General features: G+C 49.9%; 10 protein-coding genes across 10 annotated transcripts; 7 read left to right on the plus strand and 3 right to left on the minus strand.

The window, feature by feature from the left end:
- Window positions 1-1,278: 1,278 nt before the first annotated feature.
- AO090102000581 (uncharacterized protein) lies at window positions 1,279-6,027 on the plus strand (the record flags this gene model as incomplete). Its single annotated transcript, XM_023236759.1, has 3 exons — window positions 1,279-2,631; window positions 2,690-2,799; window positions 2,871-6,027. The coding sequence occupies 3 exons, from the start codon at window positions 1,279-1,281 to the stop codon at window positions 6,025-6,027; spliced, it is 4,620 nt and encodes a 1,539-aa protein (XP_023091875.1).
- A 1,206-nt stretch (window positions 6,028-7,233) lies between these two features.
- AO090102000580 (PP1-complex regulatory subunit GLC8) lies at window positions 7,234-8,170 on the plus strand (the record flags this gene model as incomplete). Its single annotated transcript, XM_001822679.1, has 2 exons — window positions 7,234-7,991; window positions 8,047-8,170. 2 exons carry the CDS (start codon window positions 7,234-7,236, stop codon window positions 8,168-8,170), a joined length of 882 nt encoding a protein of 293 aa, XP_001822731.1.
- A 1,567-nt stretch (window positions 8,171-9,737) lies between these two features.
- Window positions 9,738-11,158, plus strand: sfh5 (CRAL/TRIO domain protein; the record flags this gene model as incomplete). Its single annotated transcript, XM_001822678.3, has 2 exons — window positions 9,738-10,429; window positions 10,483-11,158. 2 exons carry the CDS (start codon window positions 9,738-9,740, stop codon window positions 11,156-11,158), a joined length of 1,368 nt encoding a protein of 455 aa, XP_001822730.1.
- A 573-nt stretch (window positions 11,159-11,731) lies between these two features.
- AO090102000578 (TATA-binding protein-associated factor TAF6) lies at window positions 11,732-13,179 on the plus strand (the record flags this gene model as incomplete). Its single annotated transcript, XM_001822677.3, has 3 exons — window positions 11,732-12,101; window positions 12,154-12,572; window positions 12,631-13,179. The coding sequence occupies 3 exons, from the start codon at window positions 11,732-11,734 to the stop codon at window positions 13,177-13,179; spliced, it is 1,338 nt and encodes a 445-aa protein (XP_001822729.1).
- Window positions 13,180-14,827: 1,648 nt separating this feature from the next.
- Window positions 14,828-16,365, plus strand: AO090102000577 (adenosylmethionine decarboxylase SPE2; the record flags this gene model as incomplete). The annotated part of the gene is made up of 2 exons (XM_001822676.3): window positions 14,828-14,948; window positions 15,005-16,365. The coding sequence occupies 2 exons, from the start codon at window positions 14,828-14,830 to the stop codon at window positions 16,363-16,365; spliced, it is 1,482 nt and encodes a 493-aa protein (XP_001822728.1).
- Window positions 16,366-17,180: 815 nt separating this feature from the next.
- Window positions 17,181-18,398, plus strand: AO090102000576 (transcription initiation factor TFIID subunit 11 family protein; the record flags this gene model as incomplete). The annotated part of the gene is made up of 1 exon (XM_023236760.1): window positions 17,181-18,398. One exon carries the CDS (start codon window positions 17,181-17,183, stop codon window positions 18,396-18,398), a length of 1,218 nt encoding a protein of 405 aa, XP_023091874.1.
- A 526-nt stretch (window positions 18,399-18,924) lies between these two features.
- Window positions 18,925-19,893, minus strand: AO090102000575 (uncharacterized protein; the record flags this gene model as incomplete). Its single annotated transcript, XM_001822674.1, has 2 exons — window positions 18,925-19,490; window positions 19,629-19,893. 2 exons carry the CDS (start codon window positions 19,891-19,893, stop codon window positions 18,925-18,927), a joined length of 831 nt encoding a protein of 276 aa, XP_001822726.1.
- Window positions 19,894-21,218: 1,325 nt separating this feature from the next.
- Window positions 21,219-22,347, plus strand: AO090102000574 (adenylate kinase family protein; the record flags this gene model as incomplete). The annotated part of the gene is made up of 4 exons (XM_023236761.1): window positions 21,219-21,489; window positions 21,543-21,826; window positions 21,872-22,063; window positions 22,267-22,347. The coding sequence occupies 4 exons, from the start codon at window positions 21,219-21,221 to the stop codon at window positions 22,345-22,347; spliced, it is 828 nt and encodes a 275-aa protein (XP_023091873.1).
- Window positions 22,348-22,686: 339 nt separating this feature from the next.
- On the minus strand, window positions 22,687-24,144 carry AO090102000573 (membrane insertase OXA1; the record flags this gene model as incomplete). The annotated part of the gene is made up of 2 exons (XM_001822672.3): window positions 22,687-23,331; window positions 23,386-24,144. The coding sequence occupies 2 exons, from the start codon at window positions 24,142-24,144 to the stop codon at window positions 22,687-22,689; spliced, it is 1,404 nt and encodes a 467-aa protein (XP_001822724.3).
- Window positions 24,145-24,782: 638 nt separating this feature from the next.
- Window positions 24,783-25,257, minus strand: AO090102000572 (TOM13-domain-containing protein; the record flags this gene model as incomplete). The annotated part of the gene is made up of 2 exons (XM_001822671.3): window positions 24,783-24,884; window positions 24,985-25,257. 2 exons carry the CDS (start codon window positions 25,255-25,257, stop codon window positions 24,783-24,785), a joined length of 375 nt encoding a protein of 124 aa, XP_001822723.1.
- Window positions 25,258-25,634: the final 377 nt, after the last annotated feature.

The following is a 25,634-nucleotide window of genomic DNA, read 5'->3' on the forward strand; positions in this document are numbered from 1 at the left end:
TGCATCCGTCCGATTCGAGTCACCGCCAGCCTGGCACTTGGCTCACGGCGAACAAATAGGAAAGCGTCGTGCTTGTTCGCTTGCTTAATCTCCGTCCCAACTTGACTCTATTGTTATTTTCCCCTACTTTAGTGGCATACTCATACATACATATTGCCAACAGACAGCAATTAACCTGAACCAAAGAAAGTCTCCTTTCATTGCCTACTAGTATTGGCCCCCCCCTCCTCCCCTCCACGTTCGTCCAACCATTACAGATCGAGTGACTCCAACGTACATCCAGACCAGCCATACAGAAATCCCGGATTCTTTCGATTTGCTGGCAAGCAATCGCCCACTAAGGTAGTCCTTCTCTTTCACTTACGTCGGTCTTTCTTTCACACATTCTTCCCTCTCTCCCTCTTCTGCTCACTGCATGTCATCCATTCCCCCTCCGCCAATTCAGCCAGTTGTCTCTCATCGTCTGGACGAGACCGTCAGATCGGAGTTTATCTTCCTGTTAATAAACTCCCAATATTTACTATTGATTTATTATTCATATTCATATTTTTTTCCCCGTCCCATATTTGACTTTATAAAAATTTATTTTTCTCATTCTTCTATTCTATGATCGTTTCTTTATTTGATTGATTGATTTTCTTCCTTGATTCTTCTTCTATACTTACTTGCGTTTCTTGCCCCCCCCCCCCTCCTCTCCCACGAACAACCCCCCAATCCGCGACTACTTTATAATATCCCACCGTCTGTTTTCCTTCCATCTTTTACCTTTGTCTCCCTCATCTTCTGCCCCGCCTTCCACCTACCCTTATCGTCCATCTATCAATCCTGGAGCCGTCGATCGTGTCGCATTACCCTCAACAGGATACTGTTCCCCATGAGGACCGTCATCCTTTCTCTTCTTCCCCTGTAAGGGCTAAACCATGCGATAGAGAGGCGGTTGCTGGAGCTAGGGGCAACTTGCGACCTCACACGTCCTCTTGGCTATTTGGCCGGGAGACTGCCCATGGCAACATCATGTTCGATGCCCAATCTGATGGTCTCTCGTCGACCTTAGCCTATGTGACCAGTACGTTCTAAGTGATTAATTGATTTACTTATTTATTTTGGGGCCTGTTTGCATGATCGTCAGCCCCCCCCTTTTTCCTGCAATTTCTCTTGCGCATATAATTACCAATTTCTCCCTACCATCGCAATACATTCAATTCTCTCGCCATTTGAACGAGAACTATACCGCTTGCTTCGCTAACGTTCTCACCCACTTTTTCAACGTCAGATCTAATGCCCTCCATTCGGCCTGTTTCAACATGTGATAGTACATCTCGGTCACCTGCTGCGACTGCCAGCATGTCCCCCATCCGGTTCTCCCCCGAGTTTACGGGTCGGATTAGAGGTGAGTCTGGAGACTCGGACCTCGCAAGTTCGCGATTCATCACAACACCCGTCTACTCCGACGATGGTTGTCCCTCGGAAATGCCGCCCCGCACCATCTCATCCGTGCCGATGGAGGATGGTCCCAAGGTTTCTTTTGAGAATTTGGCCAAATGTTATCGCCAAAATCAGCAGAAACAAACCCGCCGGAAAAATTTGGAACAGCGTCTCCATGCCACCAAGGTATCTATGGGTGTCTCTGCACGCCTGGTCCGCGTGGGCGCCACCGTTCAGCGCGGCTTGGTTGACCGATTGAGACATGATGACAAGGCCAATTTCATTTCACTTTACCAGACCCTGATTGATCTCCAGGAATCCTGTGATTCTGCCTTCCGGCGCCACTTTCACCAGCAGGACCCGTTGGAGGATTGGCCATCATCTCCCGAGCCCACAGTGGATCACGCCCCGGATTTCTTCGTCCAGTTGAGTCCCCAATCCCGAACTGACCTGATTGAAATTCTGCAATTGGTCCGCACCGACCCTCAGTTTTTGTTCGAACGGTTGTGCAGCTTGACTCCGGCCCAGCTGGGCGCTTTGGTATCATCTTCGGCTCCTTCGTGGGATGCCGGTGATCTCACGTCCCCTTCAACTCCCCGATCCCGGAACTATCCTTCCTTCTCCAAGCGCAGTATTTCTACTTCCATCCCTGTTAAGGACCATGTGCTCGCCTTTGAGAGAGCGGACGCTATATCCACTATGTTGTTTAATGCCTTTGCGGCCCCTCTGGACTCGGATGCCCCTGAAGCCAAACTGCGCCTGGATGTGTGGTCTTCTGTTTGCGCGAAGCTCATTGCGGATGGCAGCAGCAGATTCCATCCTCTTCTCAGCCACATATTGGCCGCCTGGTCCATGGGCAGTGACTGGAAAGCTAAGCCCAAATTTGAACTCTACCTCATGGACATTCTCCAAACTGGTGCATTCCTCTTGGAACATGTAGATACCCCACCCGGTCTGAATTTTGACGCTGAGCTTCCAGACCCTTTGAAGACGGATGTAGCCGAGGAATTCTTTGCCTCTGCGGTGGATGATTTGTTCCGACTTTTGGATGACCCAGATGGAGGACTTCCCGCTGGGGTGATGGAACTGAGCAGTGCCATATTACAAAAGCTGGATCGCCAGGACTGTCGTGATCGTTTCCTGGAGTTCCTGCTTACCCATTGGTATTTTCCTAAATTTCTCTATGGTGCACTAACATTCCCTGAGGTATGATTCTACTCTCTTGGTAGACCTTTCCCAACTCCTTCTTTAACTCTATTTTTAGGCCCATGGACTTTTGCTTGACTTCCATATCAGAAAAGACGCGCGAGAGAAACTCCTTGGACAAGTTGGACTTCAGGCTTATTATCAGGTCTACGCCGTCCTACGGTCAATGTATGTTGGTCTCATTGTTATCTAAATGCTGCAGATAAGCAACCGAGCTGACAAAAATCTATTCCTCATAGGAATCACTTCTCTATGGCGCGTCCCACGGTCAGACAGCATGTTGAGAACATGCTTTCACGGTTCCAAAATGTGGCCTCGGAAAGACAAGCCCATATCCCGCGCTCGTCGTACATTAGCTCTACAGGTGGACGCGAGTCACCGGCCGTCTTTTTAATGCTTTCGGCTACTGACATTCTCAGTCTACTGAATACCCTTTTCCCTAGGACATGCTCTCCTGTGTGCAACTCTCCAACCCCATCTTCGGGGATCTCTGGTTCTTTCAGGTCTCTCAGGTCTCTGCAATCCGTCTCGGAAAGGCAGGGAACTTCGGTAGCCGAGCCGGGCTTTTTCAAACCCATGGTTGATAATTATTCCAGGCGGCCGTCCATCAGAGGACTCTTCTCAACTGACATGGATTTCTTGTCCCTCCCACAGAATTCCTTAGCACGCAATGCCGATCGGATTCGCTTTGAACTGTCCGATTTGGGCGAACCCTATGGTCGCTCCAACCTGGAGCCCCCATCCGCCGAAGAATGGACCATATTTTCAGTTACCCAAAATGGAAGACGTCTGCTCTGGAGCCTTTTCTCCGACAATCAACCCACCTACCCCAAAAATGCATCAGACGATGACGTTCAATCCACCACCTTAGGCCTAGAAGATAACTTCGAAGCTCTTCAAACAGCTATTGTAAAACTGATTCAAGAAAATCCGGCCGATGACCATGTTGAAATTGCTTCTCAAACCCACGATGCTCTGCAAACAGGCAGCCTGTCCCTCAAGCAAAGGTTCGATCGGGCTATGGCTTATTGTCACCACACCTCTGACTTTATTGGTGCGCATTCTTGGTGGAACGCCGGCCGACAGCTTGTTCGGAGTGCTGCCAACTTTCCCACCCGGCTTGCAGATGACTCGTGGATTCTTCAACCAATGCATACCTCAAGTGTCCGCTCCCTTCAGACTTCACGTTCCGTTATCGAACGCTGTGAAAGTGACTTTGTCGCGCTCGACCGCCATATGCAGCGAGTGCAGCGAACAGTCAAGGACATGATGGCCACGGTGGCAAAGCTGCGAGACAAGATGTGGTACATGACCGATGTAAAGAACTCAAAGAGGTATGAGGAAGCCAAACATGTTGCATTGGCACTGAAGACGATGATATACTCCGCGCGTCTCTACAAGCAGACACCTAACGACAGTCGATCTCGTGGCACTGGAAGATCGTTCGGTGGGTCTTTACTTCAAAAGCCAGAGCTACAGGTAATGGATCTTATGAAGGCGCCAAGGAGCTATGGCAGCCCCAATAAACTCTCGGACGAACAGGTGGATTTACTTCGAAAATGGCTGTCCCATAACAATATTGAGAATTTTTGTAAAGGTGAGGAGCGTATCCACCGGTTTTGTTACGAGGTCAAATCAAGTGTCAGCCGACTGGTGGGAGAGACTATGGCGGAGGCGCCTGTGTTGTGGGCCAGTGAACTATACCATCGAGAACGAGCCAAGTACGAAGGCTCCAGCAACCGAAGTTTCCTTGGTCTTTCTTCTAGCTTACGGCCCTTCAGCATTGCCAGTGATGAGCCTAACAATTTGCTGCATTCATATTCCAATAATGTTCGTCCATCCGACTCACAGTCAAGGTTCTCACATGAGCTTCCTCCATTGGATACGAAAACATCCTTCCAGAGTTTGATCTCTGACAAGTGGAGGGTTCCTCGAGAGCCATCTATCGCCGATACTTCTTCTGTCGTGGGCTCCCCAGGAAGGACCCCATCGACCTGCACCGGAGATTCCTGCAGCACATTTTGGTCGGCACCACATCAGGCCACACAATATGCCCCGAGCGCGTCCAGCCTATACTCTCGACCCCCATCGCTCCTGAGTGAGACTGCAAGCCAGCAACCCCGACGCAATGATCGTAAAATCCTTGGAAAGGCGGCATTTTTGGATGGATTACGACAAACGCTTACAAGCCTTCTGTTAAGTGATTTGGGCTCACCGGTATGGAGCTGCGGCAGTGAGACCGATGCCTGGTTTGGTAATGCCCTAGATCAGAAGAGAATCCAAGCGCAAATGAAGAAACGGTCTCGGATACAGCGGTTCTATGCAGAGTACGACGAGCGGCTGATCCGCCAAGCCATCCGTCGTACATCGCCAAGTTCGCGAAGAAGCAGATCACTTGGACCTTTAGAGGGAGAAGAACCTCACACGATCGGAACATTGCCTTTCTCCACGAGCGATGCCAAGGCGAGTTTTGATGATCAATCCCCATTCTCATACAAAGCCGTGTTTCGTCGCTTGATCGAGGTCTTCTCACGCCATGGAAGCCCATTTGCCAAGCTGAAAGCGTTACGTGACCTACGCGCCTTGGTCATCGCCTCACTGAACTCAGCTAATGACGACAAAACTCAATTCCCTCTCGTCGATGAACCGTCTTGCCAAAGACGCAGTTTTGGTATTCAAGGAAGGAGAGCAGCTCGCCACAGCTTCTTAGGAACCCAGGCAAATCGGGTCTCGGCCAGATCCACCCATACTCCAATGTCTCCTACCGACGAGTTAGTCATCTATGACTCCCGCCCCTCTGACTATTCAGCCCCGACGGAAACCCAAATCGTGGAGGCCCTGCGTGGTATAATCCTCGAAGTAAAACCAAAGACTCTTTTCCGTGATTTGCAATTTATTTCATCCTTTGTCCCCGGCGAGACATTGAACAAGACCGATAGTGGAACCGCATTCTTACAGTTTGGTTTGGCTGCCCTGAGCTTGAAGGACGAGATCTGCAACAGCATGGTTGAAATTGCCGACAACATTGTCTCCCAAGAGCTCAGCCGGCGTCACCCTCCTCATGGGCATGACGTGCATGCAAGACCCGGTCATGCTATTGAGGATGCTGCCGGAATGTGGATCATTACTGCGAAAGAGGGGAACCCAGTCGCCCAGCGGGAGTTGGCAATTCTCTATCTCACTCACCCGGAGCTTCTCCCCCGTGTTACCCTTCCCCTCACTTTTCTGCGGGATACTTTCAAAGAAGAGACGTTACTCCGACGGGATAAGGACCCCAAGTCTGACCCGCAGAGCATGTGTTTGGCACTGCACTGGATGCAGCTGTCGGCCAACGGAGGAGACGAGCTTGCGCGGAACAGACTTCGCGAGCTTGAAGAATTTGATTCTATCGCATAACATTCATTACAACTATGCATGTGATTTTTCAAGGAGCTTAGGCTCTTCGACTTCTCTTTCTGTTATGACACGATACCATTCATGACTTGCCATTACCTGGTTTTCTTTTTTCTCGATGTTTTCTACCCAACCTTCTTCTACCCTTTACGCCTGACTAATCCTTTTGCATTTATTTACAATATCTTGCCAACATGGAGACTTTCCTGCCCTGTAGTTGTACTCTGTTACATCAGCGTCTCATATATCTTGCATGAGAGCAGGAATGGCACATTTGAATTCCTTCCCTCTCTTATTATCTGCGTTCGTCTTTTCTTAGTCTTATCTTATTATAAGATTCCCCTATACATGTTATTGATTGATTCTTCTTTATCTTTATCTTCCATTTTAAGCAGGGTGGCATTCTGCTTTCTCTTCGCTTTCCCCCATTTTCTGGGTTCAGAATCTTTGGAGTTCTACATCTTGGACTGGACTGTAGAGATTATAGGAGTGGTGGCCCTCTGCTCATCATATACAATTTCTTATTACCCTCTCCTTGCTTTTTATAGGGGCTGAAGTATGTCGTGATAAAGGTCTATAAAATTGAGGTTTCCGAGCAGCCGTAATTGGCATTTGATATGAGCAAGTAATCAAACGAAAAACATCCGTGATGGAATTCGTTGACTACGATGGCGTTTTCTTTTCTTTTCTTTATTTTTGTTCTTCTCCGCTAAGTATAAGTATTAGGGTTATGGTGGTGTTCAAATTTATGGGTTGATTTAGTAGGTAAGCCCTTCGACGTCATCGGTAGCAGGCCCCACGTGCCAGTTCATGAAACTGTTGTTTCCGCTTGTCACTCGCACTTTCACCATCCTTCCATTTCTAGACGTGGTGAGCAGGACTACTTCTGACAACCTGCCATTAATCACCCGACCCTTTCTCGTGTCCGAGGGCTTGGAAGATTCTTCAGCTGAGAAAAAACCCCTTTTCCACAGCAAACTTTGGTCAGCCTTAGGAGGCTCAAGTACCCCTCCAATCCCGCATCATTCTGACGACCACTCAGCCTCAGTTTCATGATCTTTGCGATCTCAGCTGACTAGGTTTTCCTTGACCAAAGAGCATCGCTGCTCCTCCTTCCTTTTATTGCGCCTTGTTCTCCGCAATCCATTTTCGTTTTCTCTGCCTTGTTCTTCCCTTTTCGTCCGATTTCTGGCCAACAGTTATTATACGATGGTGCACAACATGGACGAAACACACAAGAGACCGAAGGGTATCCTGAAGAACCCTAGCTCTCAGAGCATTCAAACAACACACGAAACTTTGGCCCCACGCGCTCCCTCTACAGAACCCATGGATACGAAGGAGCTCACCCTGCAAAATACCCTACAAAACGCCGGCCGTCGCCGCTCCTCCTCCACCACCCATCCTGGGACCGCTTCTCGGCGCCAATCGGTGGCTAGTGTTCAACACGATGAGAACTCGCCACGGTTGAAATGGGATGAGGCAAATCTTTACCTGACCGAACAGGAAAAAACAGCTAAGATGAAGATCGATGAACCCAAAACACCGTATGCGCCGCGCTATGATCCAAGCCAGGACGAAGAAGAAATGGAACTTGCAGAAGCTGAAGACAGCTTGATCGATGCGCAAGGGGTGGTTGTGGACGAACTTGACAAGACAACCAAAGATCCTCGGAAAGCAGTTGCTGAAGATGAGATTCCTGATCTCGAGCTAGGAGAGCCGGAGGAGTCGATCCCTGATGGTGTTGGGGCCCAAGGCAGCGATCGCATCACACGCGCGCGGAGTCTGAGCAATGAGTCGCACCGGAGCGACAAGCATGTAGTTATGGGGGCCAACGAGCCCAATGGCGAGGCCAGCGCCGATGCGGATCACTTGTTGAGTCCCGAAGAGGCCCAGGAGAAGCATCGCCAATTTGAGCAGCAAAGGAAAAAGCATTACGAGATGCGGAATATCAAAGAACTTCTTGCGTATGTGACCCTTCTTACGGGATTTTCTCGTAGGTGTGCTAATGTTCCCCTTTAGCCATTCGGTAGATCTAGAAGAAATGGACGAGGATGAGGACGAGGGTGCGAGCAAGAACACTACCCATGCTATTCCGCCGCCGATGCCCCAGATTTCCCAGAAGTTCTTGAGGGAAGGGAAGTAGTGGCTGCGTTTTCCTGCTGACATTCTTTTCGATCATTGCTAAGCTGTGCCTATTATTATTATCTTTTTTTTTTTTTTTTTTTTTTTTTATGTTTTTTTATCTTTACCTCATACCTATGCTACTTTTGTATATTTGTATATTCCCCAGCGATCTCCATGTTCTATGTTACCAATTGTGAGGACCACTATGGGTATTTCCGTCCCTTATTCCTATTGCTACGGAGACCAGTCATGTTCCAAATGACTTGGTCCCGTTGAGAGATGATGATAAATCATTTGGTGCGGGAACCAATCGGAGGATGAGGGCACCGTTGATCTGATAAGTGGATGTATGACTAGCTTTCGTTAAGGGAGAGGGGGGGGAAGAGGAATGAATTATTGACCTACTGTACAGAGGTAGCCATGGAAACTGGATGTGACTTGGGAGAGAGAACCTTACCAAGGGTTGTTCATGCGTGTCTGAGTGGTACAGTCACAATCAGGGGGTGATCAAGAGGCAGCAGCCAACACCCGTAGGGGCTCCACAATAGCCCTAGTTAGTCATTGCATGTACTGTGGTTGACTGTATAGTTATTAGTTACCCTTGGTGGATGTATATGTATATGGATATATGTATATGGATATATATATATATATATATATATACAGGGTCAACAACGGTGACACACGGGAAACAAATCAAACAATAAAGAAAGTCAAAAAATTTACAATCTCGCTGTTCTTGAGAAACATGATTTATTCATGCTGGGCAGCTCCGAGAACGGGCCAGTAGCTAAATGAAAGGAAATGGCACTAACGATTCAGTTGCTCCTGAAACATGCTTCGTGTAGGCCGAGACGGTCGTTAGGCCACCATGAGAGAAAAGGTAGTACGTACGGAGTACCTGAAGGTGAATTTCTTTTTCTTCTCTCGATCGATGATGAATTATACTTTGTATCCTGGAGGAAATGTGATTGATCGCAACCAGAGAAATCAAATAATTCGGATCGGGGATGGTCAACTCAACAAATCAGGTCGAGTGAGAGTTGTCTGTATGTGTCATGTTGGTCAAGAATGTATCTCTCTCTCTCTCTCTCTCTTTTTTTTTTTTTTTTTTTTTTTTTTTTTTTTTTTTTTTTTTTTTTTCGTCTTTTCAAACCCCCCCCCTTAAAAAGCAATCTGTGAGTAATCCAAACGGTTTCTCGACTCTACTAAAAACTCGGGATATTTATAGTAGCTCCCGCGCGTTAGATTAAGGCTCATTTGCTAGATTAAAAAGCAAATCAAATCAGAACCAATTCAGACCAAATTTAATCTTACTGACCTTGACTGTCTTTCCCTCCTGTCAATTTCCTGCCCCTCGTGACTTGAGGGCATGTGATCTGTGTGGCCTGCTTTTTCGTCTGTTGTTTTTCGACTTTCTTTTTCCCTTTTCCTTCTGTCTCTCTCTCTCCACCGTTCATCGAGTATTTACCATTGCACTGTTATTCCTTTCCTGCACAGTTTCGCTGTCCTATAGAGCAGCGCCCGTCGAGTTCCTAACCCATCCATTCCACCTCCTTTTCTATCCCTCGACCCCAAACATCAAGATGGCTGATCAGCAGGAGAAGACTGCTTCTTCGGCTGTCCCCGAAACCCAGCCTCCTAGCCAGACTGCCGAGACCACAACCCAAACAACCGCAACCCCAGCTCCAGAGGTCCAAACAGAACAGACGCAACCCACGGAGTCTGGTCCGAGCGCCGCCAACACTACAACTGAGCAACCCACCAACCCACCTGCCGCAGAAGCTTCGAAGGAAAACGCAGCTCCGGCTCCGGCCCCGGCAGCGGAAGATGCGCCATCGGAACCTGCGCCCGCACAGGAGCAGCAGAAAGAGGAGAAACCTGCAGACAATAAGCCTGAGTATCTGGCCAAGAACCCTGCTTTGAGTCAGCTGTTCGATCGTCTGCCTACTGTGCTCTCCAACAGTGGTCATGATGAAATGTGGGGTGTCCCCCTCAGGGATTCCAGCGATGTTCCGACGGTCAACGTTCTGATCAAATTTCTTCGTGCTAACGAGGGAAATGTAAAGCTGGCCGAGGACCAGCTGACCAAGGCGTTGCAGTGGCGCAAGCAGACACGTCCCACCGCGTTGGTTGAGGGTCGATACAGCGCCAAGAAGTTTGGCGGATTGGGATACTTGAGCACGTACAAGGACGCCGACGGCAAGGAAACCGTTATCACCTGGAATATTTATGGAGGTGTCAAGGATCTTGGTACTACGTTTGGAAATGTGGATGAGTAAGTCAACGTCTCCCAGTGAAACCGGGTATATCATATCTGACAGCGTGTAGGTTCATCAACTGGCGTGTTGCACTCATGGAACTTGCCGTCAAAGACTTAAAGATGGACCAAGCTACGTCGGTTATCGACTACGAAGGCGAGGATCCTTATCAGATGATCCAGGTTCATGACTATCTGAACGTCAGCTTCCTACGCATGAACCCCAGCGTCAAGGCCGCTACTAAGAAGACCATTGACGTGTTCGCCACCGCCTATCCAGAGCTGCTTCGGGAAAAGTTCTTCGTCAATGTCCCCTCTATCATGGGTTGGATGTTCGCGGCGATCAAGGTCTTCCTGAGCAAGAACACCACCCGCAAGTTCCACCCTATCTCCAACGGCGCCAATCTGGCAAGGGAGTTCCCACCTGCCGTCAAGGAACAGTTCCCCAAGGTCTACGGTGGAAGCGCTCCTGATCTTCATGAGGGCGCTCGTACGGTCGCCCTTGAGGAGGACAACGAGCCAGCTCCCGCCCCCGCTGCCCCCGCGGAACCTACCGAGGAGGCCAAACCGGAGCAAGAAGCACCCAAGCAGGAACCGGCCCCGGAGGCCCCAAAGGAGGAAGCAATCAAGGAAGCCCTGGTGGAGGCTCCGAAGGAGGAACCCAAGCAGCCAGCTGTCGAAGAGCCGGCCAAGACTGACACGGCCGTTACGACTCAGGAGACAGTGGCTCCCGCTGAAGCCAAATAGATGCAACGACTTTGTCCTTTGATGCTCTGGCCGAGCCAGCTGGTTTTGATGGTAATGGTAGGGTTCCAAATTGGCGGAGAAGAATGCGTAGAATGGTTTGCGATGCTTGATTTGTGTCTGAAATTTTGATACCTCGGAAAGTTTGTGTTTATGTTCACAAGAGCCTGTTTATTCTGAACCACTTAATTAGAATAGTAATTTTTAATAATAGCCCAGGAGCAACGCATGTCATTGTTTTTGTTATGAAGTATACCACCAGTACCTGGTACGGAGTAAAGAGAAGGCGGTGGGGGGAATATTGTAACACCGAGACCCATAATTCCGCTTGCTTTCTTTCATACCTCCGAAGCTCATTTATCTAAGGTGCCAGGGACCACAAGCTGATCACCGCTCCGTGCTGTACACAGCAGTCGTACTTCTGGTAATTGCAACCAGAATGCCCCTCACCCTCCTCGAATCCTCTCTTTTTTTTGCGATAATCTGATTACTCTCTATCCCATTGATTAGAGTCAGACATCGTCACTCACGCGACTACCATCAACCCGTCAAACCAGCAACTCCAAACACCTCAACATGTCCGTGTGGAATCCCGATAATATCCGCGACGTGGCCGAGTCCGTCGGCATCGTCAACCTCAACAACGATGTAACCGAGAACCTCGCCCGCGACGTTGAATATCGTATCGCTCAGGTGCTTGAAGAAGCCCTCAAGTTCATGCGCCACAGCCGGCGCACTCTCCTCACTACACAGGACATAGCGCAGGCTCTGCGCGTGCTTGATGTGGAGCCGCTATATGGATATGAGTCTACAAGGCCGCTGCGGTTCGGGGAGGCGTCGTTGGGACCAGGGCAACCGTTATTCTATGTGGAGGATGAGGAGGTGGATTTTGAGAAGCTGATTAATGCACCGTTGCCGAAGGTGCCCAGAGAGATCTCTTTCACTGGTATTGGAATTTTTCGCTAAGATGTGTTGATGTTTCACTGACTTCTCATTAGCACACTGGTTGGCCGTTGAGGGTGTACAGCCATCGATCCCTCAGAATCCTACCTCAGCGGACTCGAGAAACCTTGAATTGATGTCCAAGGGTCCCAATGCAAACTCTACACTGGCGGCAATGAGTGGCAGTGGGAATGTTGCCGTGAAGCCCTTGGTCAAGCATGTGCTATCCAAGGAACTACAATTATACTTCGAAAAGGTCTGCAACGCCTTCTTGGATGAGTCTAGTGAGGAGTACAGAACGTCGGCCTATTCGAGCTTGAGGGAAGACCCAGGACTTCACCAACTAGTGCCGTATTTTGTACAATTTATCTCCGAAAAAGTCACGCATGGCCTGAAAGACATCTTCGTCCTGACCCAAGTGATGCGCATGGCGGAGGCTCTGGTGCAGAATAAATCACTCTACGTAGATCCTTATGTGAGTTTGCCTCCGATTTTCCCGTGTGGACGGGCTTTCTAACGCGTGGACGCCTTAGGTTGCATCTCTGGTTCCTCCCATCCTAACCAGTCTAATTGGTCGACAGCTTGGAGGCAATGCGGACCTATCCGAACAGTTTGCCCTCCGTGAGCTGGCCGCATCTCTTCTGGGTCTCATTGCCAAAAAGTACTCACACTCCTCCCACACGCTCAAGCCCCGGTTAGCTCGGTCGTGCCTGAAAACGTTCCTGGACCCGTCGAAGCCGTTCGGGGCGCACTATGGAGCCATTATTGGTCTCCAGGCTGTTGGGGGAGCGGAGGCCGTGCGGGTCCTGATCCTGCCTAACTTACCAACCTACGGAGCCCTACTGAAAGACGGTATGGCGGAAGAGAATCCGCGACGGCCCGAAGCAGAGAAAGTGCTCACTGTGTTATTTGGGGTCCTCGGCACTTTGCGTGAGGGACGCACGGCACTTGCCAATGGGCATAATGGCGTCGTCACGGAGGATTTACGTGGGCGCCTGAATGGTAAAGTGGGAGAATTTCTCGCAGCCAAGATCAGCGAAGCGGGGGAGGTTGATATGGTGCATGCGATCCTGGAAGTGTAGATCTTAGGCCCCCTCTTGTGCTGGATCGTCTTGCTTTTGGCCCGTCATTATTATCATTGTTTTTTTTTTTTTTTTGTTTTTTGTTTTTCCCTTCCTTCAGGGTTACTTTTTTTAGCACATAATATTGGCGGTGGGACGGATAGGTTATTTGATGTTTCGGCGTTGGGGGAAGCGATGTTACCGATGTTCAATACACATACCATATAGCATTTTTGACTTTAAAAATTATTTTTTTTTTCTTTTTTGGAGGGAGAGAAAATGCCTCATTGGATTTTTAGTATTATAATGAGTCATTTAATTGAAGGGGTTGGGTGCAGTGAACCTTGCAGGCGCATACTCAGAGTATGCACGTCCGCCACTTTTGGATACATTTTGACTTGCTTCGATCTGAATTTTCGACTCTCCGCGTTCCTGACCGACGTCACTTTCCGGCTGACTCAGCCCGCCCTGTTCACCGCCCACCGTTTGGGAGTCTAAGCCGGGTTGGTCAGAAAAAGGGATAAAAAACCACAAGGAAAAAAAAAAAAAAAAAAGGACGAAAGAGACAAGGAGTGTCGCACGACCATTAGGAATTCGTCTTCCTCCACTCTTCAAGATCAGGCATCGATCGATCATCTTTTTTTTCTTCCTCCACTTCCCCCGACTGACGAGAGCTGAAAGGCTTCATATATCATATTTGTAGTTCAGACGGTACGCCAAGTGTCTCGAATAAAAGATCAACATTATTATCTTCTCTTCAGGTCTCGTTCCATTCTCTCAGATTCTGCGAACGAGCCCAACCCAACCTGGAACTAAACCGAAAAGCGTCAACCACTCCCGTCGCTTTGCGCCCCACGACTTTTTCTCGGGCCCACACACCGAACAGCAATTAAGAAAGAGGGCAATAAATATCAGGATTCACCTGCACGCTTCTTAACCCCACGTCAACATAAATTTCTGCTTTTCGATTCCACCGTGCTCTGCACCTCCTTCTCTCCTCTTCGCTGGAGCAATTGATATACCAGTCTCGATTTCTGGCAATTCCTCCGTGAGCGCTTGCAGATGTCCAGACTCGTAGCGTCTCGCGACAATTTGCTACTTTGAGCTCGATTGCATTTTAGCCTTCTATGAGCCCGAAGGATCTACTGCGATACCTGTCCAAGCCTGCGAAGTAGGTTGTCCCTGGTGGTGACGGTCTTGGTGGTGGATGCAATGCTAATCCCCACTGCCCTTCAGGCCCCGATAACGCGACTCACGCCTTCCCACTCTTCTCCAACTTCCCTTATTCCAATTAGAAAAGCAGATATCCTCGTCTGCTAGACCCGATACTTTTACCGGTATCGGTATCTTCCAGTACGAGGGTTTGCGACTGATAGTCACCATTCCTTTCGCCAGAGGCATTTTCCTCCTTTCCCTCTCTTTCCGCCCTCCCTAGCAGCCCTTCAAGGCTTTTGCTGGACCCTACCTTTTTTGGCTGTGTGCCACTTTCACCCGACTCGTTCAGGGCCTTCTCTCTCAGGCGGACATCCCCCCCTGTTCGTCTGGGCAGCAGATAGTGCTTCCTAGGCTTTCTTGTCTACGGTCCACGAATCGAGCGCGTCGCTTCACTGCACATCTCAAATTCATATCATTGCCACCAGCTCGCCTCTTAACCTGTTAATCAGTCAAGATGGTTTACATCGGGATCCCCAAGAACTATACGCAGTCGCCATCTTCGTTTATGGCGACCCCCTCTCTTACCATCAACCATGAGGTGACGCAGGATCTTGATTCTACCAACGCCTTCGAAGGTACGTCGTGCACAATCATGATCCGGCCATGCAGTGCAAATTCTAATGAGAAACAGGACCCGAGAAGCTTCTGGAGGTCTGGTTTGCCCCGTCCGCCAATGAATTGGGCTCGTCTCAACCTACCGGCCTAAAGGCTGTGCCGGAGGAGGTCTGGAAGGACATGCTGGATCTCGTCAATTGCCAGGTGCTTTCCATTGTCTCGTCCGAGGACGTGGATGCCTACCTTCTGTCAGAGTCCAGCATGTTCGTCTGGCCTCACAAGCTTATTCTGAAGACATGTGGCACCACCACCTTGCTCTCGGGGCTGCCCCGCATTCTCGAGATTGCTGCTCTGTTCGCCGGTTTTCCTAAGTCCGCGGCTCCTTCCGGTGGGGTTGGCATTGCAGCTGCCCCGTACCGTGTGTTCTACAGCCGTAAGAACTTCCTGTTCCCGGACCGCCAGCGCGGTCCCCACCGCAGCTGGAGGGACGAAGTGCGAACTATGGACAGGCTCTTCTTGAACGGCAGCGCCTACATGATTGGCAAGATGAACGGCGAGCATTGGTACCTCTACCTGACCGAACCCAACACCTTACTCACGCCTCCGGCCAGCCCTAAGGGTGATGAGGAGGTCACGGAGACCAAGTTCCTTCAGATTCCGGAAGGTGGTTTGCCGCAGGGAGATGATGCCAATGATGAGACGCTTGAGGTGCTGATGACCGACTTGGATGAAGAGAATGCCAAGCAGTTCTATCTGGAAAATGCCACCGCTGTTGCTGAGAAGCGCTACCGCAACTTCGACAAGGATAACAGCGACCATGTCGACGTGTTCAGTAACAACTCAGACATGGATTTGGAGGACACGGATGGTACCCGCATTCTGCCACCGGAACTGACTACGGAGGGTCACGCCTTGGGAACTGTTGTTTCCGAGTCTTGTGGTCTTTCGGATGTCTATTCCAAGGAAAAGTTCCCCGATTCGCGCATTGATGCCTACCTGTTTACTCCCTGCGGCTTTTCTGCTAACGGCGTCATCCCGACTCCGGACCCGAAGGCCAACACCCACTACTTCACGGTGCATGTGACGCCCGAGCCTCACTGCTCCTATGCGTCCTTTGAGACCAATGTGCCGCATTCGCAGAACGGCCAGACCACTGCGGGTATTGTGAAGCAGGTGGTGAACATCTTCAAGCCGGGTCGCTTCACCGTGACTCTGTTTGAGAACAAGCCCAGTGATGCCGAGCTCAGCGGCATCGGCGAGGCCAAGTACATCGAACGGCAGGCGGCCCGTCGGAAGTCCCAGGTGGAGCACATCGAAGGATATCGTCGTGTGGATCGCATCGTTCACGATTTGGATGGTTATGATCTTGTCTTCCGCTACTATGAGCGGCTTGACTGGAAAGGGGGGGCTCCTCGGCTCGGAGAAGAGCGCATCTAAGGGGCGTCAATCCATCCCTCGTGTGATCTGCTGATTCATCGGATTTGAAATTGCTTTGTCATTACTGTCTTCTCTCCCTATCGTGTCTGTTTATTGCTTCGTTGGATTATTACTGAGCCGGTTTTGTTGAGCTTTTGCTGTTTTAAGCTACTGTTCGGACGTTCATTGAGTATCATGGCCTGGATGGTTTTTCGGTTAATCAATTTACTTGGTATGTCGGCAACATGACCAGAACAGGGGTTCTTTTCCGTAGCAGCTTTAATCACTTCCAATGCTTTTCGTATTCATGTTAGTTCCATTACGATGATTTTAGAAGTAGCCATCCCACCTTGTCGTCTCTCTTCCCGTACGTTCTCTCCGTTGGCGGATGGCTTTTGTCTCTATTCACATACATGTCGATGCTTCATGAAGCGAGCATGGTAGAGTAGGGGGACTTTGACGTTGACTGATGGAATTAGGGCTAATAGTGAGATTTCGGCCCCAAGATATTTCTGCTATTTTCTCTAACAGACTGCATCTTACCTATTACCTGAAATAGAAGGATTCACATCATGAATTGCACAGCTATTCCACTAGGAAACGAATGAATATAGAGTATTGATTTAAAGTATGTACTGGATACCCCAGGCATGGGTACCTACCCTAAGCGGACTAGCGTGCCCAGGCGTCAAATCAGTTATCGGACCTTTGATAGTGAACCTTCGATACATACCTCAACTTTTAAATCAACAACACCAAGTGAGCGATCTCCATAAGATCCAACACACCACCCCCGAAATCGATATATACCCCAGATAGACAGAGAATAACTCACCATGTCCTCACCACCGCCAACAAACCCCCTAAAACGTCCCTCCATCTCATCCTCCGCCTCCCAACCTCTCGGCACCAACCCTAAACGACCACGCATGCACCCGCTCCGCCAGACTTCCTTCCCGACGACTATCGACGCGGATTCGCGCGCATACGGCGCTGCTAGCGATGCAGGCAGTGTGACGGGCAGTTTCACTGGGAGTCTGGGAGGTACAAGTGCGGACGGTGTATTTCGGAACAAGAAACGCGGGCGCAAGAGCAAGGCGGAGAAGGAGCGCGAGAGGGAGGATGTGGCGAGAGGGGAGATGCGGTCGTCTGTTGATGCGGAGGGGTCTGTGAGAGCAGGTGCAACGGGTGGTGGAGGCGGAGATGATGGGGATGATGACGAGGATTTCGAGGATGAAGGGGAACTGTTGGGAAGAGAGGAAGGGGCTACTGATACGGAGGCTGAGAAGAAAAATCTTGCGTATGTCTTCCATCCTTTTTTCATTTTCTATTTAAATTGCTTCTCGGGGTGTTTTCTGTGTCCCAAAGTGAAGATACTAATTGGTTGCTATAGATTGCTGGTCGATGCTTTTAATCCTTTACAGTCCGAGCGGTACGATCTGTTCAAACGAGCGAAGCTGAGGAAAGAGACCTTGCGACGTATTGTGAATCATGCGCTGTCACAGTCCGTGCCGGCAAGTGTGGTTACTACGATAAACGGATTTACGAAGGTCTTTGCAGGAGAGATCATTGAAAAGGCTCGGACGGTGCAGGCTGAATGGGCGGAGGCGCACGATCAGGCTGCGATAGCTGCTTTTGAGGCTGAGGAAGCCGCGACAATGGCGCGCGCTGCGAATGCATCGGCTCCTGGCACTCCAGGCCCCGGTACGCCGGGGCCCGGCGGACAGCCTCAGGTGAAACAAGAATCCTCGAATCCCTCGTCTTTCCCTGTGACACGTACCCCCGGGACACCGGTTCCATCCGGTGTAGCAAGTTCGCAGCAGTCGGTAAACGGCACTGTACAACCTACAAGGGAGAGGGTTTTCAAGATGCCTCCTAATCCTCACCGGGGACAACTACTTCCGTCGCATTTGCGAGAGGCTTTACGACGCTGGAAGCGGGATGGCGAGGGAGGCGGTGTCGGGTTCTCCGGACTGAGTATGGGAAATCTGGGAGTTCGCGGATCGGTGACATGGGGAGCAGGCAGTGTTGGCGGACGACGCATTTTCCGCTAAAGGAGCAATGCTTTCTCGATCTACATATCCTTATGACGTGACGAAGGGCGCAAATCATTTGGATTCTGAAATGAACTTATGGTCGTGTTTCGACTCAGCGTCTGGAACTCGAGCACCTACTATCTTTCCCTTTCGGAAAGAAACACTCGCCCACGGCGCCTCCTTGTGATGCTCTGCTGCTCAATCGTTCTGGGACTCCCCTGCGACGAAGTATACATATTGACAGTGGAAGCAGCCGACCCGCTCCTGGTATACCAGAGATAACATCGCGTCCCTAACCCGCATTTACAAGCTCCCGATGAGCGCAACAAGGCCATACTGAGGCCCCTCAACTGAGTTCTGCATAAGGGAATACGCTGTGCTTCCGGCATTTCCTCGCGTCCAATCCAGAGCCTCAACATAATAGTACATATTAGATTTTTAATGACATAATATAGCGTTTAATTCATCTACTGAGGAAAGAGCCTCTCTCGTGGCATGAGATAACCACGACAGGACATTAAGAATGCACACCCCTTGCAACGCATCAGGATGCCAGCTCATGCGTCCTAGCCGACGTAGTCAATTCCGCAGGACGAGCAGCATTTTTCCACTGCCCCGTCTCATACTGTTGAATCCCATACTGTGAATTACTCCCAGCCACAGACGTAGCAACAGCGCCATATCCCCCAGCCCAACTACCAGCCCTAACGCTACCACCACCACTGGCGGCAGCAGCAGCAGCAGCAGCAAGACCCTTCGTCCTAGCCCTCCTCTCCCAAAGCGCCCAAGCTATCGCTCCCAGAGCAATAACACCCAAGGGCACACCGACGCCAGCGCCAATCGCGACATCCCTCGAGTTCGAGCTCGAAGACGACGAAGACGACGTGCTATTCGACGCGCTAGTTGACGCACTCAGCGACGAGACGTTCGCAAGGGCCGCATACCCAGCAACAAGGGTCGCGTCCGGCACGAAGAAGGGACTCCCCGATGCAGAATTACAGGTCACCTCGGAGCCGTTGCTTACGGGATCGTTGCAGCAGTATTCGGCTAGTCCGTTGCTGTTTAGACCCAGTGGGAAGAGAGAGGAGCCTGAGCTGCGGGAGACGTTCGCTATTTGGGTGTTTTGTTAGTTTACATTGGATATTTTTGGGTCTTCTGATATGACATGATGGTATGGAGATATGATGACATTCGACGAGAAATATCATGTACTTGAATGGAAATGAGACCGGGTAAAGTAAGACATACTACAATACTGCGGACAATTATCCGAGTCCCAGTTCGGATCTGTACAGGCGCCCCGGGACAAGACGTACGGTTGGATGGCGACGTTTAGACACAAGTTATTCGAGAGACAGAGATTCCCGGAGCGGCAGCAGGATGCGTATTTCTCATCGGAGCAGGGGACGTCCTCTGTTGCGGGCGTGCCATCGGGCCAGTAGCATGTCTGGACGCTGTATACTGATTGGATTAAGAGAAAGAAGAGGAGATATAACGGTGGAGGAAGATTCATGGCGGGTTTTTATACTAGGGAGGTATTATAATGGGTTGTTTATGGGGAAACCATGAAGGGCAGAGTCGGTACCCCAGTCGAGGTGTGTTGGGGGGGGTTTGTCTGTCAAATTTATTCTAGTGTCAGATTATCTGAAAGGGATGACTGAAGGCGCTTAGCGATTGCTGAGCTGACGCTTGAATGGACGTGCATGAAGCTTTTGCCAATTCCAGTAAGAGAGTGGAAGATCTTCATTCGCGTCAGTATTGGTAATTACAATGGTCTTGTTTCCGCTCAAGGCTTGACTGCGTAAGATCCAATCACCTTGCATTTCCATTCCGAAGGATTGCTTCTGTCCATGAGATGTTTATTTTTGGGAGAAAAGCCCCGAAAGCTTAGTGGCCTGGTTTGCCGACGTCCCGATCATCCTGTACTATTCTTCAAGATCCCCATGGTCAATTCATAGTACAGAGATTTTCAAACCATGGAGTTATCGCGACCCGATTCAAACTCATGAAGCCATATCAGGCACAACAATACCGCCTCCATAAGATAGAAAAGTGTCAGCCCTATCTGCGAAACGGATCAGCCTCAACACCTAGACAAAAAGCGGTAGTATACTGAAAACCTACCATACTGAACATGACGAGATCAACCAGGGCGGTTCGCAACGGAACGTCGATCAGGAGTAGCGCCACACTCATTCAAGATGGATGATTCTAAACGTGATGGGCTCCCTGGCATCCTGTAGCCTATGGCGCCGCGGACGTTGGTCGTCGAGACGAATAAGTCCCCTACGGATAACCTCCACGACAAGGATGATTATGATGATGATGGAGACGAGCAATTCGAGCCACTGCACCAAATAACCGTTGTATCTGCCCTCAAAGTCCATCCTAGATAAGCATTAGATCCGTCCGCGCAATAGACATGAGCTGGATAGGATAAGGGGAAAGTTTAGCCATTTATCAGGCCTCGTTGTCTTACAGATCACTGGTTATCGCCGAAGTCTTTATTCCTGTACCCTGTCAGTCAGTCCTTTGTTGAGAAACCCAGTTCAGGGTTTGTATACTCACCGAAGAGAACGATATCAGAGCAGCTGTTCACTAAGAGGTAGTACCTGAGTGTCCTCATCGATGAGAGTGAGATAGAAAGATGCTGACAAGAAAATGTTAATGAAAGGATTCTATTCTCAGCACTTTTTTCATCATCACCATCATCGTCAAGGCGACTAAGCAACGAGTCAGCGACTATGTGTAAACGAGATGTGAAACGCATCACAGTAAACAAGGACCTCACCATAAATTTCTTATATAGCGCGTGCTCCAGTATCCATCATTCACATAATGGCAAACACGCTCCTTTGTTGTCTCTTGCGGTCTTCCATAGCCATGTTTCCTCAGCTGCTGTTCAATCTATTCAATTACCCAGTCAATACGAAGAGTGTCGCCCGACGCTTCTGGTCGGCCCTGCCTTTTTCTGGGCTCTGGGAGGCTTGCAGCCGGACCTACGATAAATCGGCGTGTCATCAAGACAGGGCCACGATCCCGCTTAAGGGAAACCCCGTATCAGGCCCAGAGAATAATTCGAAGGTCGCGACAGTGATCTTCATAATTGGTAAGCTGAAAGTGTGCCCCTAGGACAAACGGTCTCATCTGATCAATGCACAGGAGGTCCGGGATCGGGAAAGAGTACTATTGCAACCAGGCTTGCTGCGGACCTGGGCCTCATCCATCTTAATCCCGACGAGATCGTTAGTCGTCTAGAGATCATCGGCTCCGGGGACGAGTGGCTTGCAGTGAAAAGCACCGTGGACGAGAACGGAGCTGTTCCTGACGATCTACTCAGCCTTCTCTTGAAGATAGAAATATCTAAGCATCTAAACGCACACCAGCGTGTGTTTCTGATCGAGGCCTTTCCCAGGTCATATGCGCAGTTCATGGATCTCACCAGCGTGAGTCAGCCCTAAGTGCTGAGATTCTCCTAACCGCGTCATTAGATCTGTGGCTACGGTCTTACTATCAGCCTTGACGTGTCCTCTGCCACGTTGATGAGACGCTTTATGTTCGAGACTAAATCATTCTCGGAGAGAGTGGCGCAAATGGAGGATTTCCTCAAACGCGAAGACGCTTTTGCCGGCGCAGAACTTGCTCTCTATCCACATGCCAATTTCACGGATGGCCTTGTCAAGGTACGTAAGGCGGTTTCTGCATGCTGACTTGGAATGGATCCTGATCGGCGACAGGTTTGCGCTGAGCTGAAGGTTGAAGAATTTTACCCACATCTAAAAGATCTCGTCGCGGTACGACCAAGGATCTAATCCGAAGAAAGATCCGTACATTAACATTACCTAGAGGAAGCTTGCCAGTCCTACAACGGCTCTCTGGGTCAAAGAACTGGGCATGGAAATGGTGTCCTCGGTGGACCACTTTGAGTCTTAGACTCAGCTCCCCTGACGTGTTCTCAACCAAGTAGTCGTCCGAGATCAGGCATCTTCCAGTGTGTTCTTCGTCATGCAACAACGCGTTCATCACTTTTCTGAGGAAGGCTTGCATTTTGATATTTTTTTGTGCAGTATAATGTACTGGACGATGGTATTGTTGCCGCTAAAAAGGATAGTGTATCAAGCGTTTGTTCCAATATTCGACCTGTTAACAAGTAGCCTCCGAAACTGAGAAACAGCCGGATGTTCTATTTAGTCCGAGTTCATTCTAAATAACACATAAAACAGAGAGTTGAATGGTACACGCCATATTATACAATGAAATAGAGTCTCGATATGCAGATGGCCGCGTGTGTGGCATAACCTCGTGCTCACCTTTGCTTGGAGTGTTTGAATGCGGAACGGGCCTTCTCCCTTTCAAGCTCCAGAGCTCTGAGGTGGGCCTCTCGTCGCGCATGGTTTCTCTCCTCCCGTTTCCAGTCTTCTTCTTCTTTCCTCCTCTGCTCGTAGTCTGCCGCTAATTTGCGGTCCTTCTCGCTGAGCCGAGCGGGTTCCGCCAGCGACCCGTCTGCGTTCTTCTTGGGCTCATTCCCCATTGCCGAGTCTAACTTTCCCTTCACATCAGTTGTAAGATTATCGTAATTCTTTTTGACGCTATTGAGCGTACGGTCGACGAAGCTAAGCTTTTGGCCCTCCTCTACTGCTGGCACTTCCATGGGTTTATCCGCTTTCTGGGTGTCGAGGATCATGCGGATCGCTCGGCCATGCTCCTCGGGTGACATTCCGGTAGCTTCTACCGGCTTTTTAGGAATGGCAATGTTGGCAAATTGCCGGAAGCTGTTAGACGAGAGCATGTATGCCTGCCCCAAAGCAAACAAACCGGTGGATAGGAAGTAAAGCTGAAGAGCACTAGGGAAAAAGGACATAAACGCGAAAGAAAAGGCAGGCATTCCGTATAGAACAGCCCTGCCGACGGGTGAGTTCGCCATTTGGTTCATACCGTTCTCTCCACCTTTCTGTGATAATAGTTAGCTTTGCCTTTCGGGGTATAGAGGCATACCCGGTCATACCTTGAAAGACATATACATAGCAAATGCTGTAGCAGCTGGAAGCAAAAAATACGGATCCGCAACCGTGAGATCCTTGATCCAGCCAACAGACTCTGCAGCCAATCCGGGTACTGGCAAAGAAGTCATTCCCTTGACAACTCGATAACAGCCAAAACCCAAAGGAAGCTGAATAAATGGTATCATTGTCTTGTAGAATTTGATACCATGATCACTGTGGAGTTGCTGCAACTCCGCCCTCGTTTGCATCATGTCCGCATGCCTCTTCTCGTTTGCAGCCTGCGCCATCTTGGCCCGGAGGGGTGCAACAACGTCTTTCAGATTGTGTATTTTGGTGGAGACATCCGCTGCGCTAAGCATTGGTTTCAGCAGAGCCAAACGGACCAAAAGACCCGTCCCAACAATACTAGCCCACCATGGCAAACCAGCCCAGATGTGGAAATGCTCGATGAAGTATTCAATCATGGACGAAGGGCCCCAGCCGTAGTCGAGTCCTAGGTCTTTCAGATATCCAATCTTCTCAGGAATGGCGGTGATGTCAAAGTCAGAAAGATCGGATGCTTGTTCAGGTGCGGCGGTTTCTACAGCGGTTGCAGCAGTGGCTGTCGAAGCAGAGGCAGCGGAAGCGGTGGAATTGAATCGTGCGGCCGACGCATGATGAATGGAGGAGGCAGGCCTCCACGACAAGTTTCCTGCAAGCGACTGGTTCAACCTCCCGTATCGTACAGGGAATCCCGAAGCATGGGGACGGAATGAAGACATCTGTCAGTGTTTAGTATTCGCCGACGGGGGAGAAACGCATCCCGATAAACGAACCGATCGACTGGAGCGTGAGAAGGCAGTCAATCGCTGCCGGGCAATGACAGGCATAGCGCCACGCCCTTTCAGGCCAGCTCCTCCCAGCATCTTTGCAGTTAGAGCCAACGGAGAGGCGAAAGTCGAATTATGAACTGGGGATAACGTTCCTGAAGGGAAGAAGCGCGACAACGGCCGATTGATCGGACTTTTTGCGCCAAGCCCGTTTTTCTGCCGGGCGGCCGGAGAACCCCAGGCTTTTACCGGCTTGTTTATATAAATGGTATAATATATCGGCCAAGATAGTAATGATAATGATGATGATGGTAGACTAGCTGTCGCTAAATCAGAAGGCTATACAGCTGCAGCTAAGTCATCGCTCTCATGCCAAACTCGAGGTGCTTCGCCAGACGCCATCCAGCCAGACAGTACAAGTACTACTCATGCCTTAGGATCTATGTACATTTGTAATTCCCACGTATACGTCCCATGCTGTAGTAAAAGATAATCAAAGAATCTTGCTAATAATTCTGTTTGTGTTGTTGTGCTTTTCAGTGTGAGCGCGGTCGCAGAGTCTTATAGTGAGCTAGCTCCCAGCATCTGTCTTACTCCAAAGACGCCGTGTCTCGCAAACTGTTATTCCTCCGTGATGGAACTTCTCGAACCTCCACACCAGGACCGACTGATCTCCGATAGGTAGGGAAAATCTAGCGGCAAGATTACAGTATTAGCATGGTCCGTTGATACTATGCGGAGACCCCGTTTGCAGGCAGGGGTGCACAGCAGAAACCGATCAGGTAACCGTACCTTCGTGCCAGACCATCCTAGGCGGAAGGCTGCTTCATGTGCAAATAGTTCACCAAAGCCCAGCATGAGTCCATTCACGAAGGGAAGAACCAGGTTGATGGCGGCGCCTCGCAAGATACTCCAGATTGTAGGGGGTTTGTAGAGGATCAGAGGGGAACTCGACGTCGACTCGGATAACTCATTGTTGGCCGAATAATTCTCCGAGTCTGAACGAACGGTCAAGCCGGATTCGTAGAGCTCCACGCTCGAGCTTGTGTGGTCACCCGAAGCCATGATGCGGGGGTAAGGGAAGAACGCGCCGTCAACCAACGGAGTGCGATCGGAGATTGGTCGTAGGGGGAATATCAACGGGAGGTGGTAGTGATTTGGCTCGGAAGGATATTCCAAAGAGACGAGTTCAGGTTCTAAACCTTTTTTCGGTGTGCAAATAACAGGCGTCCTGGATTTGCTGGGTCTGGCTAGAATTGCATCTAATAGTACCTTGCTCGTCGTATATGTTGATGCTTGGATACACCTGACCGGTTATGTAATCAGGAACTACATGCCGCTTCAACGAAACACCAAAGCTACTAATCAGATATGGTACTCTTCTTTAGAGGTAAGAATGTCATACTTTTACTCAAGGTATCATTGACGCCTCATCGACCAGG

This window comes from Aspergillus oryzae, chromosome 4 (genome assembly GCF_000184455.2).
Source record: "Aspergillus oryzae RIB40 DNA, chromosome 4".
Lineage (NCBI taxonomy): Eukaryota > Fungi > Ascomycota > Eurotiomycetes > Eurotiales > Aspergillaceae > Aspergillus > Aspergillus oryzae.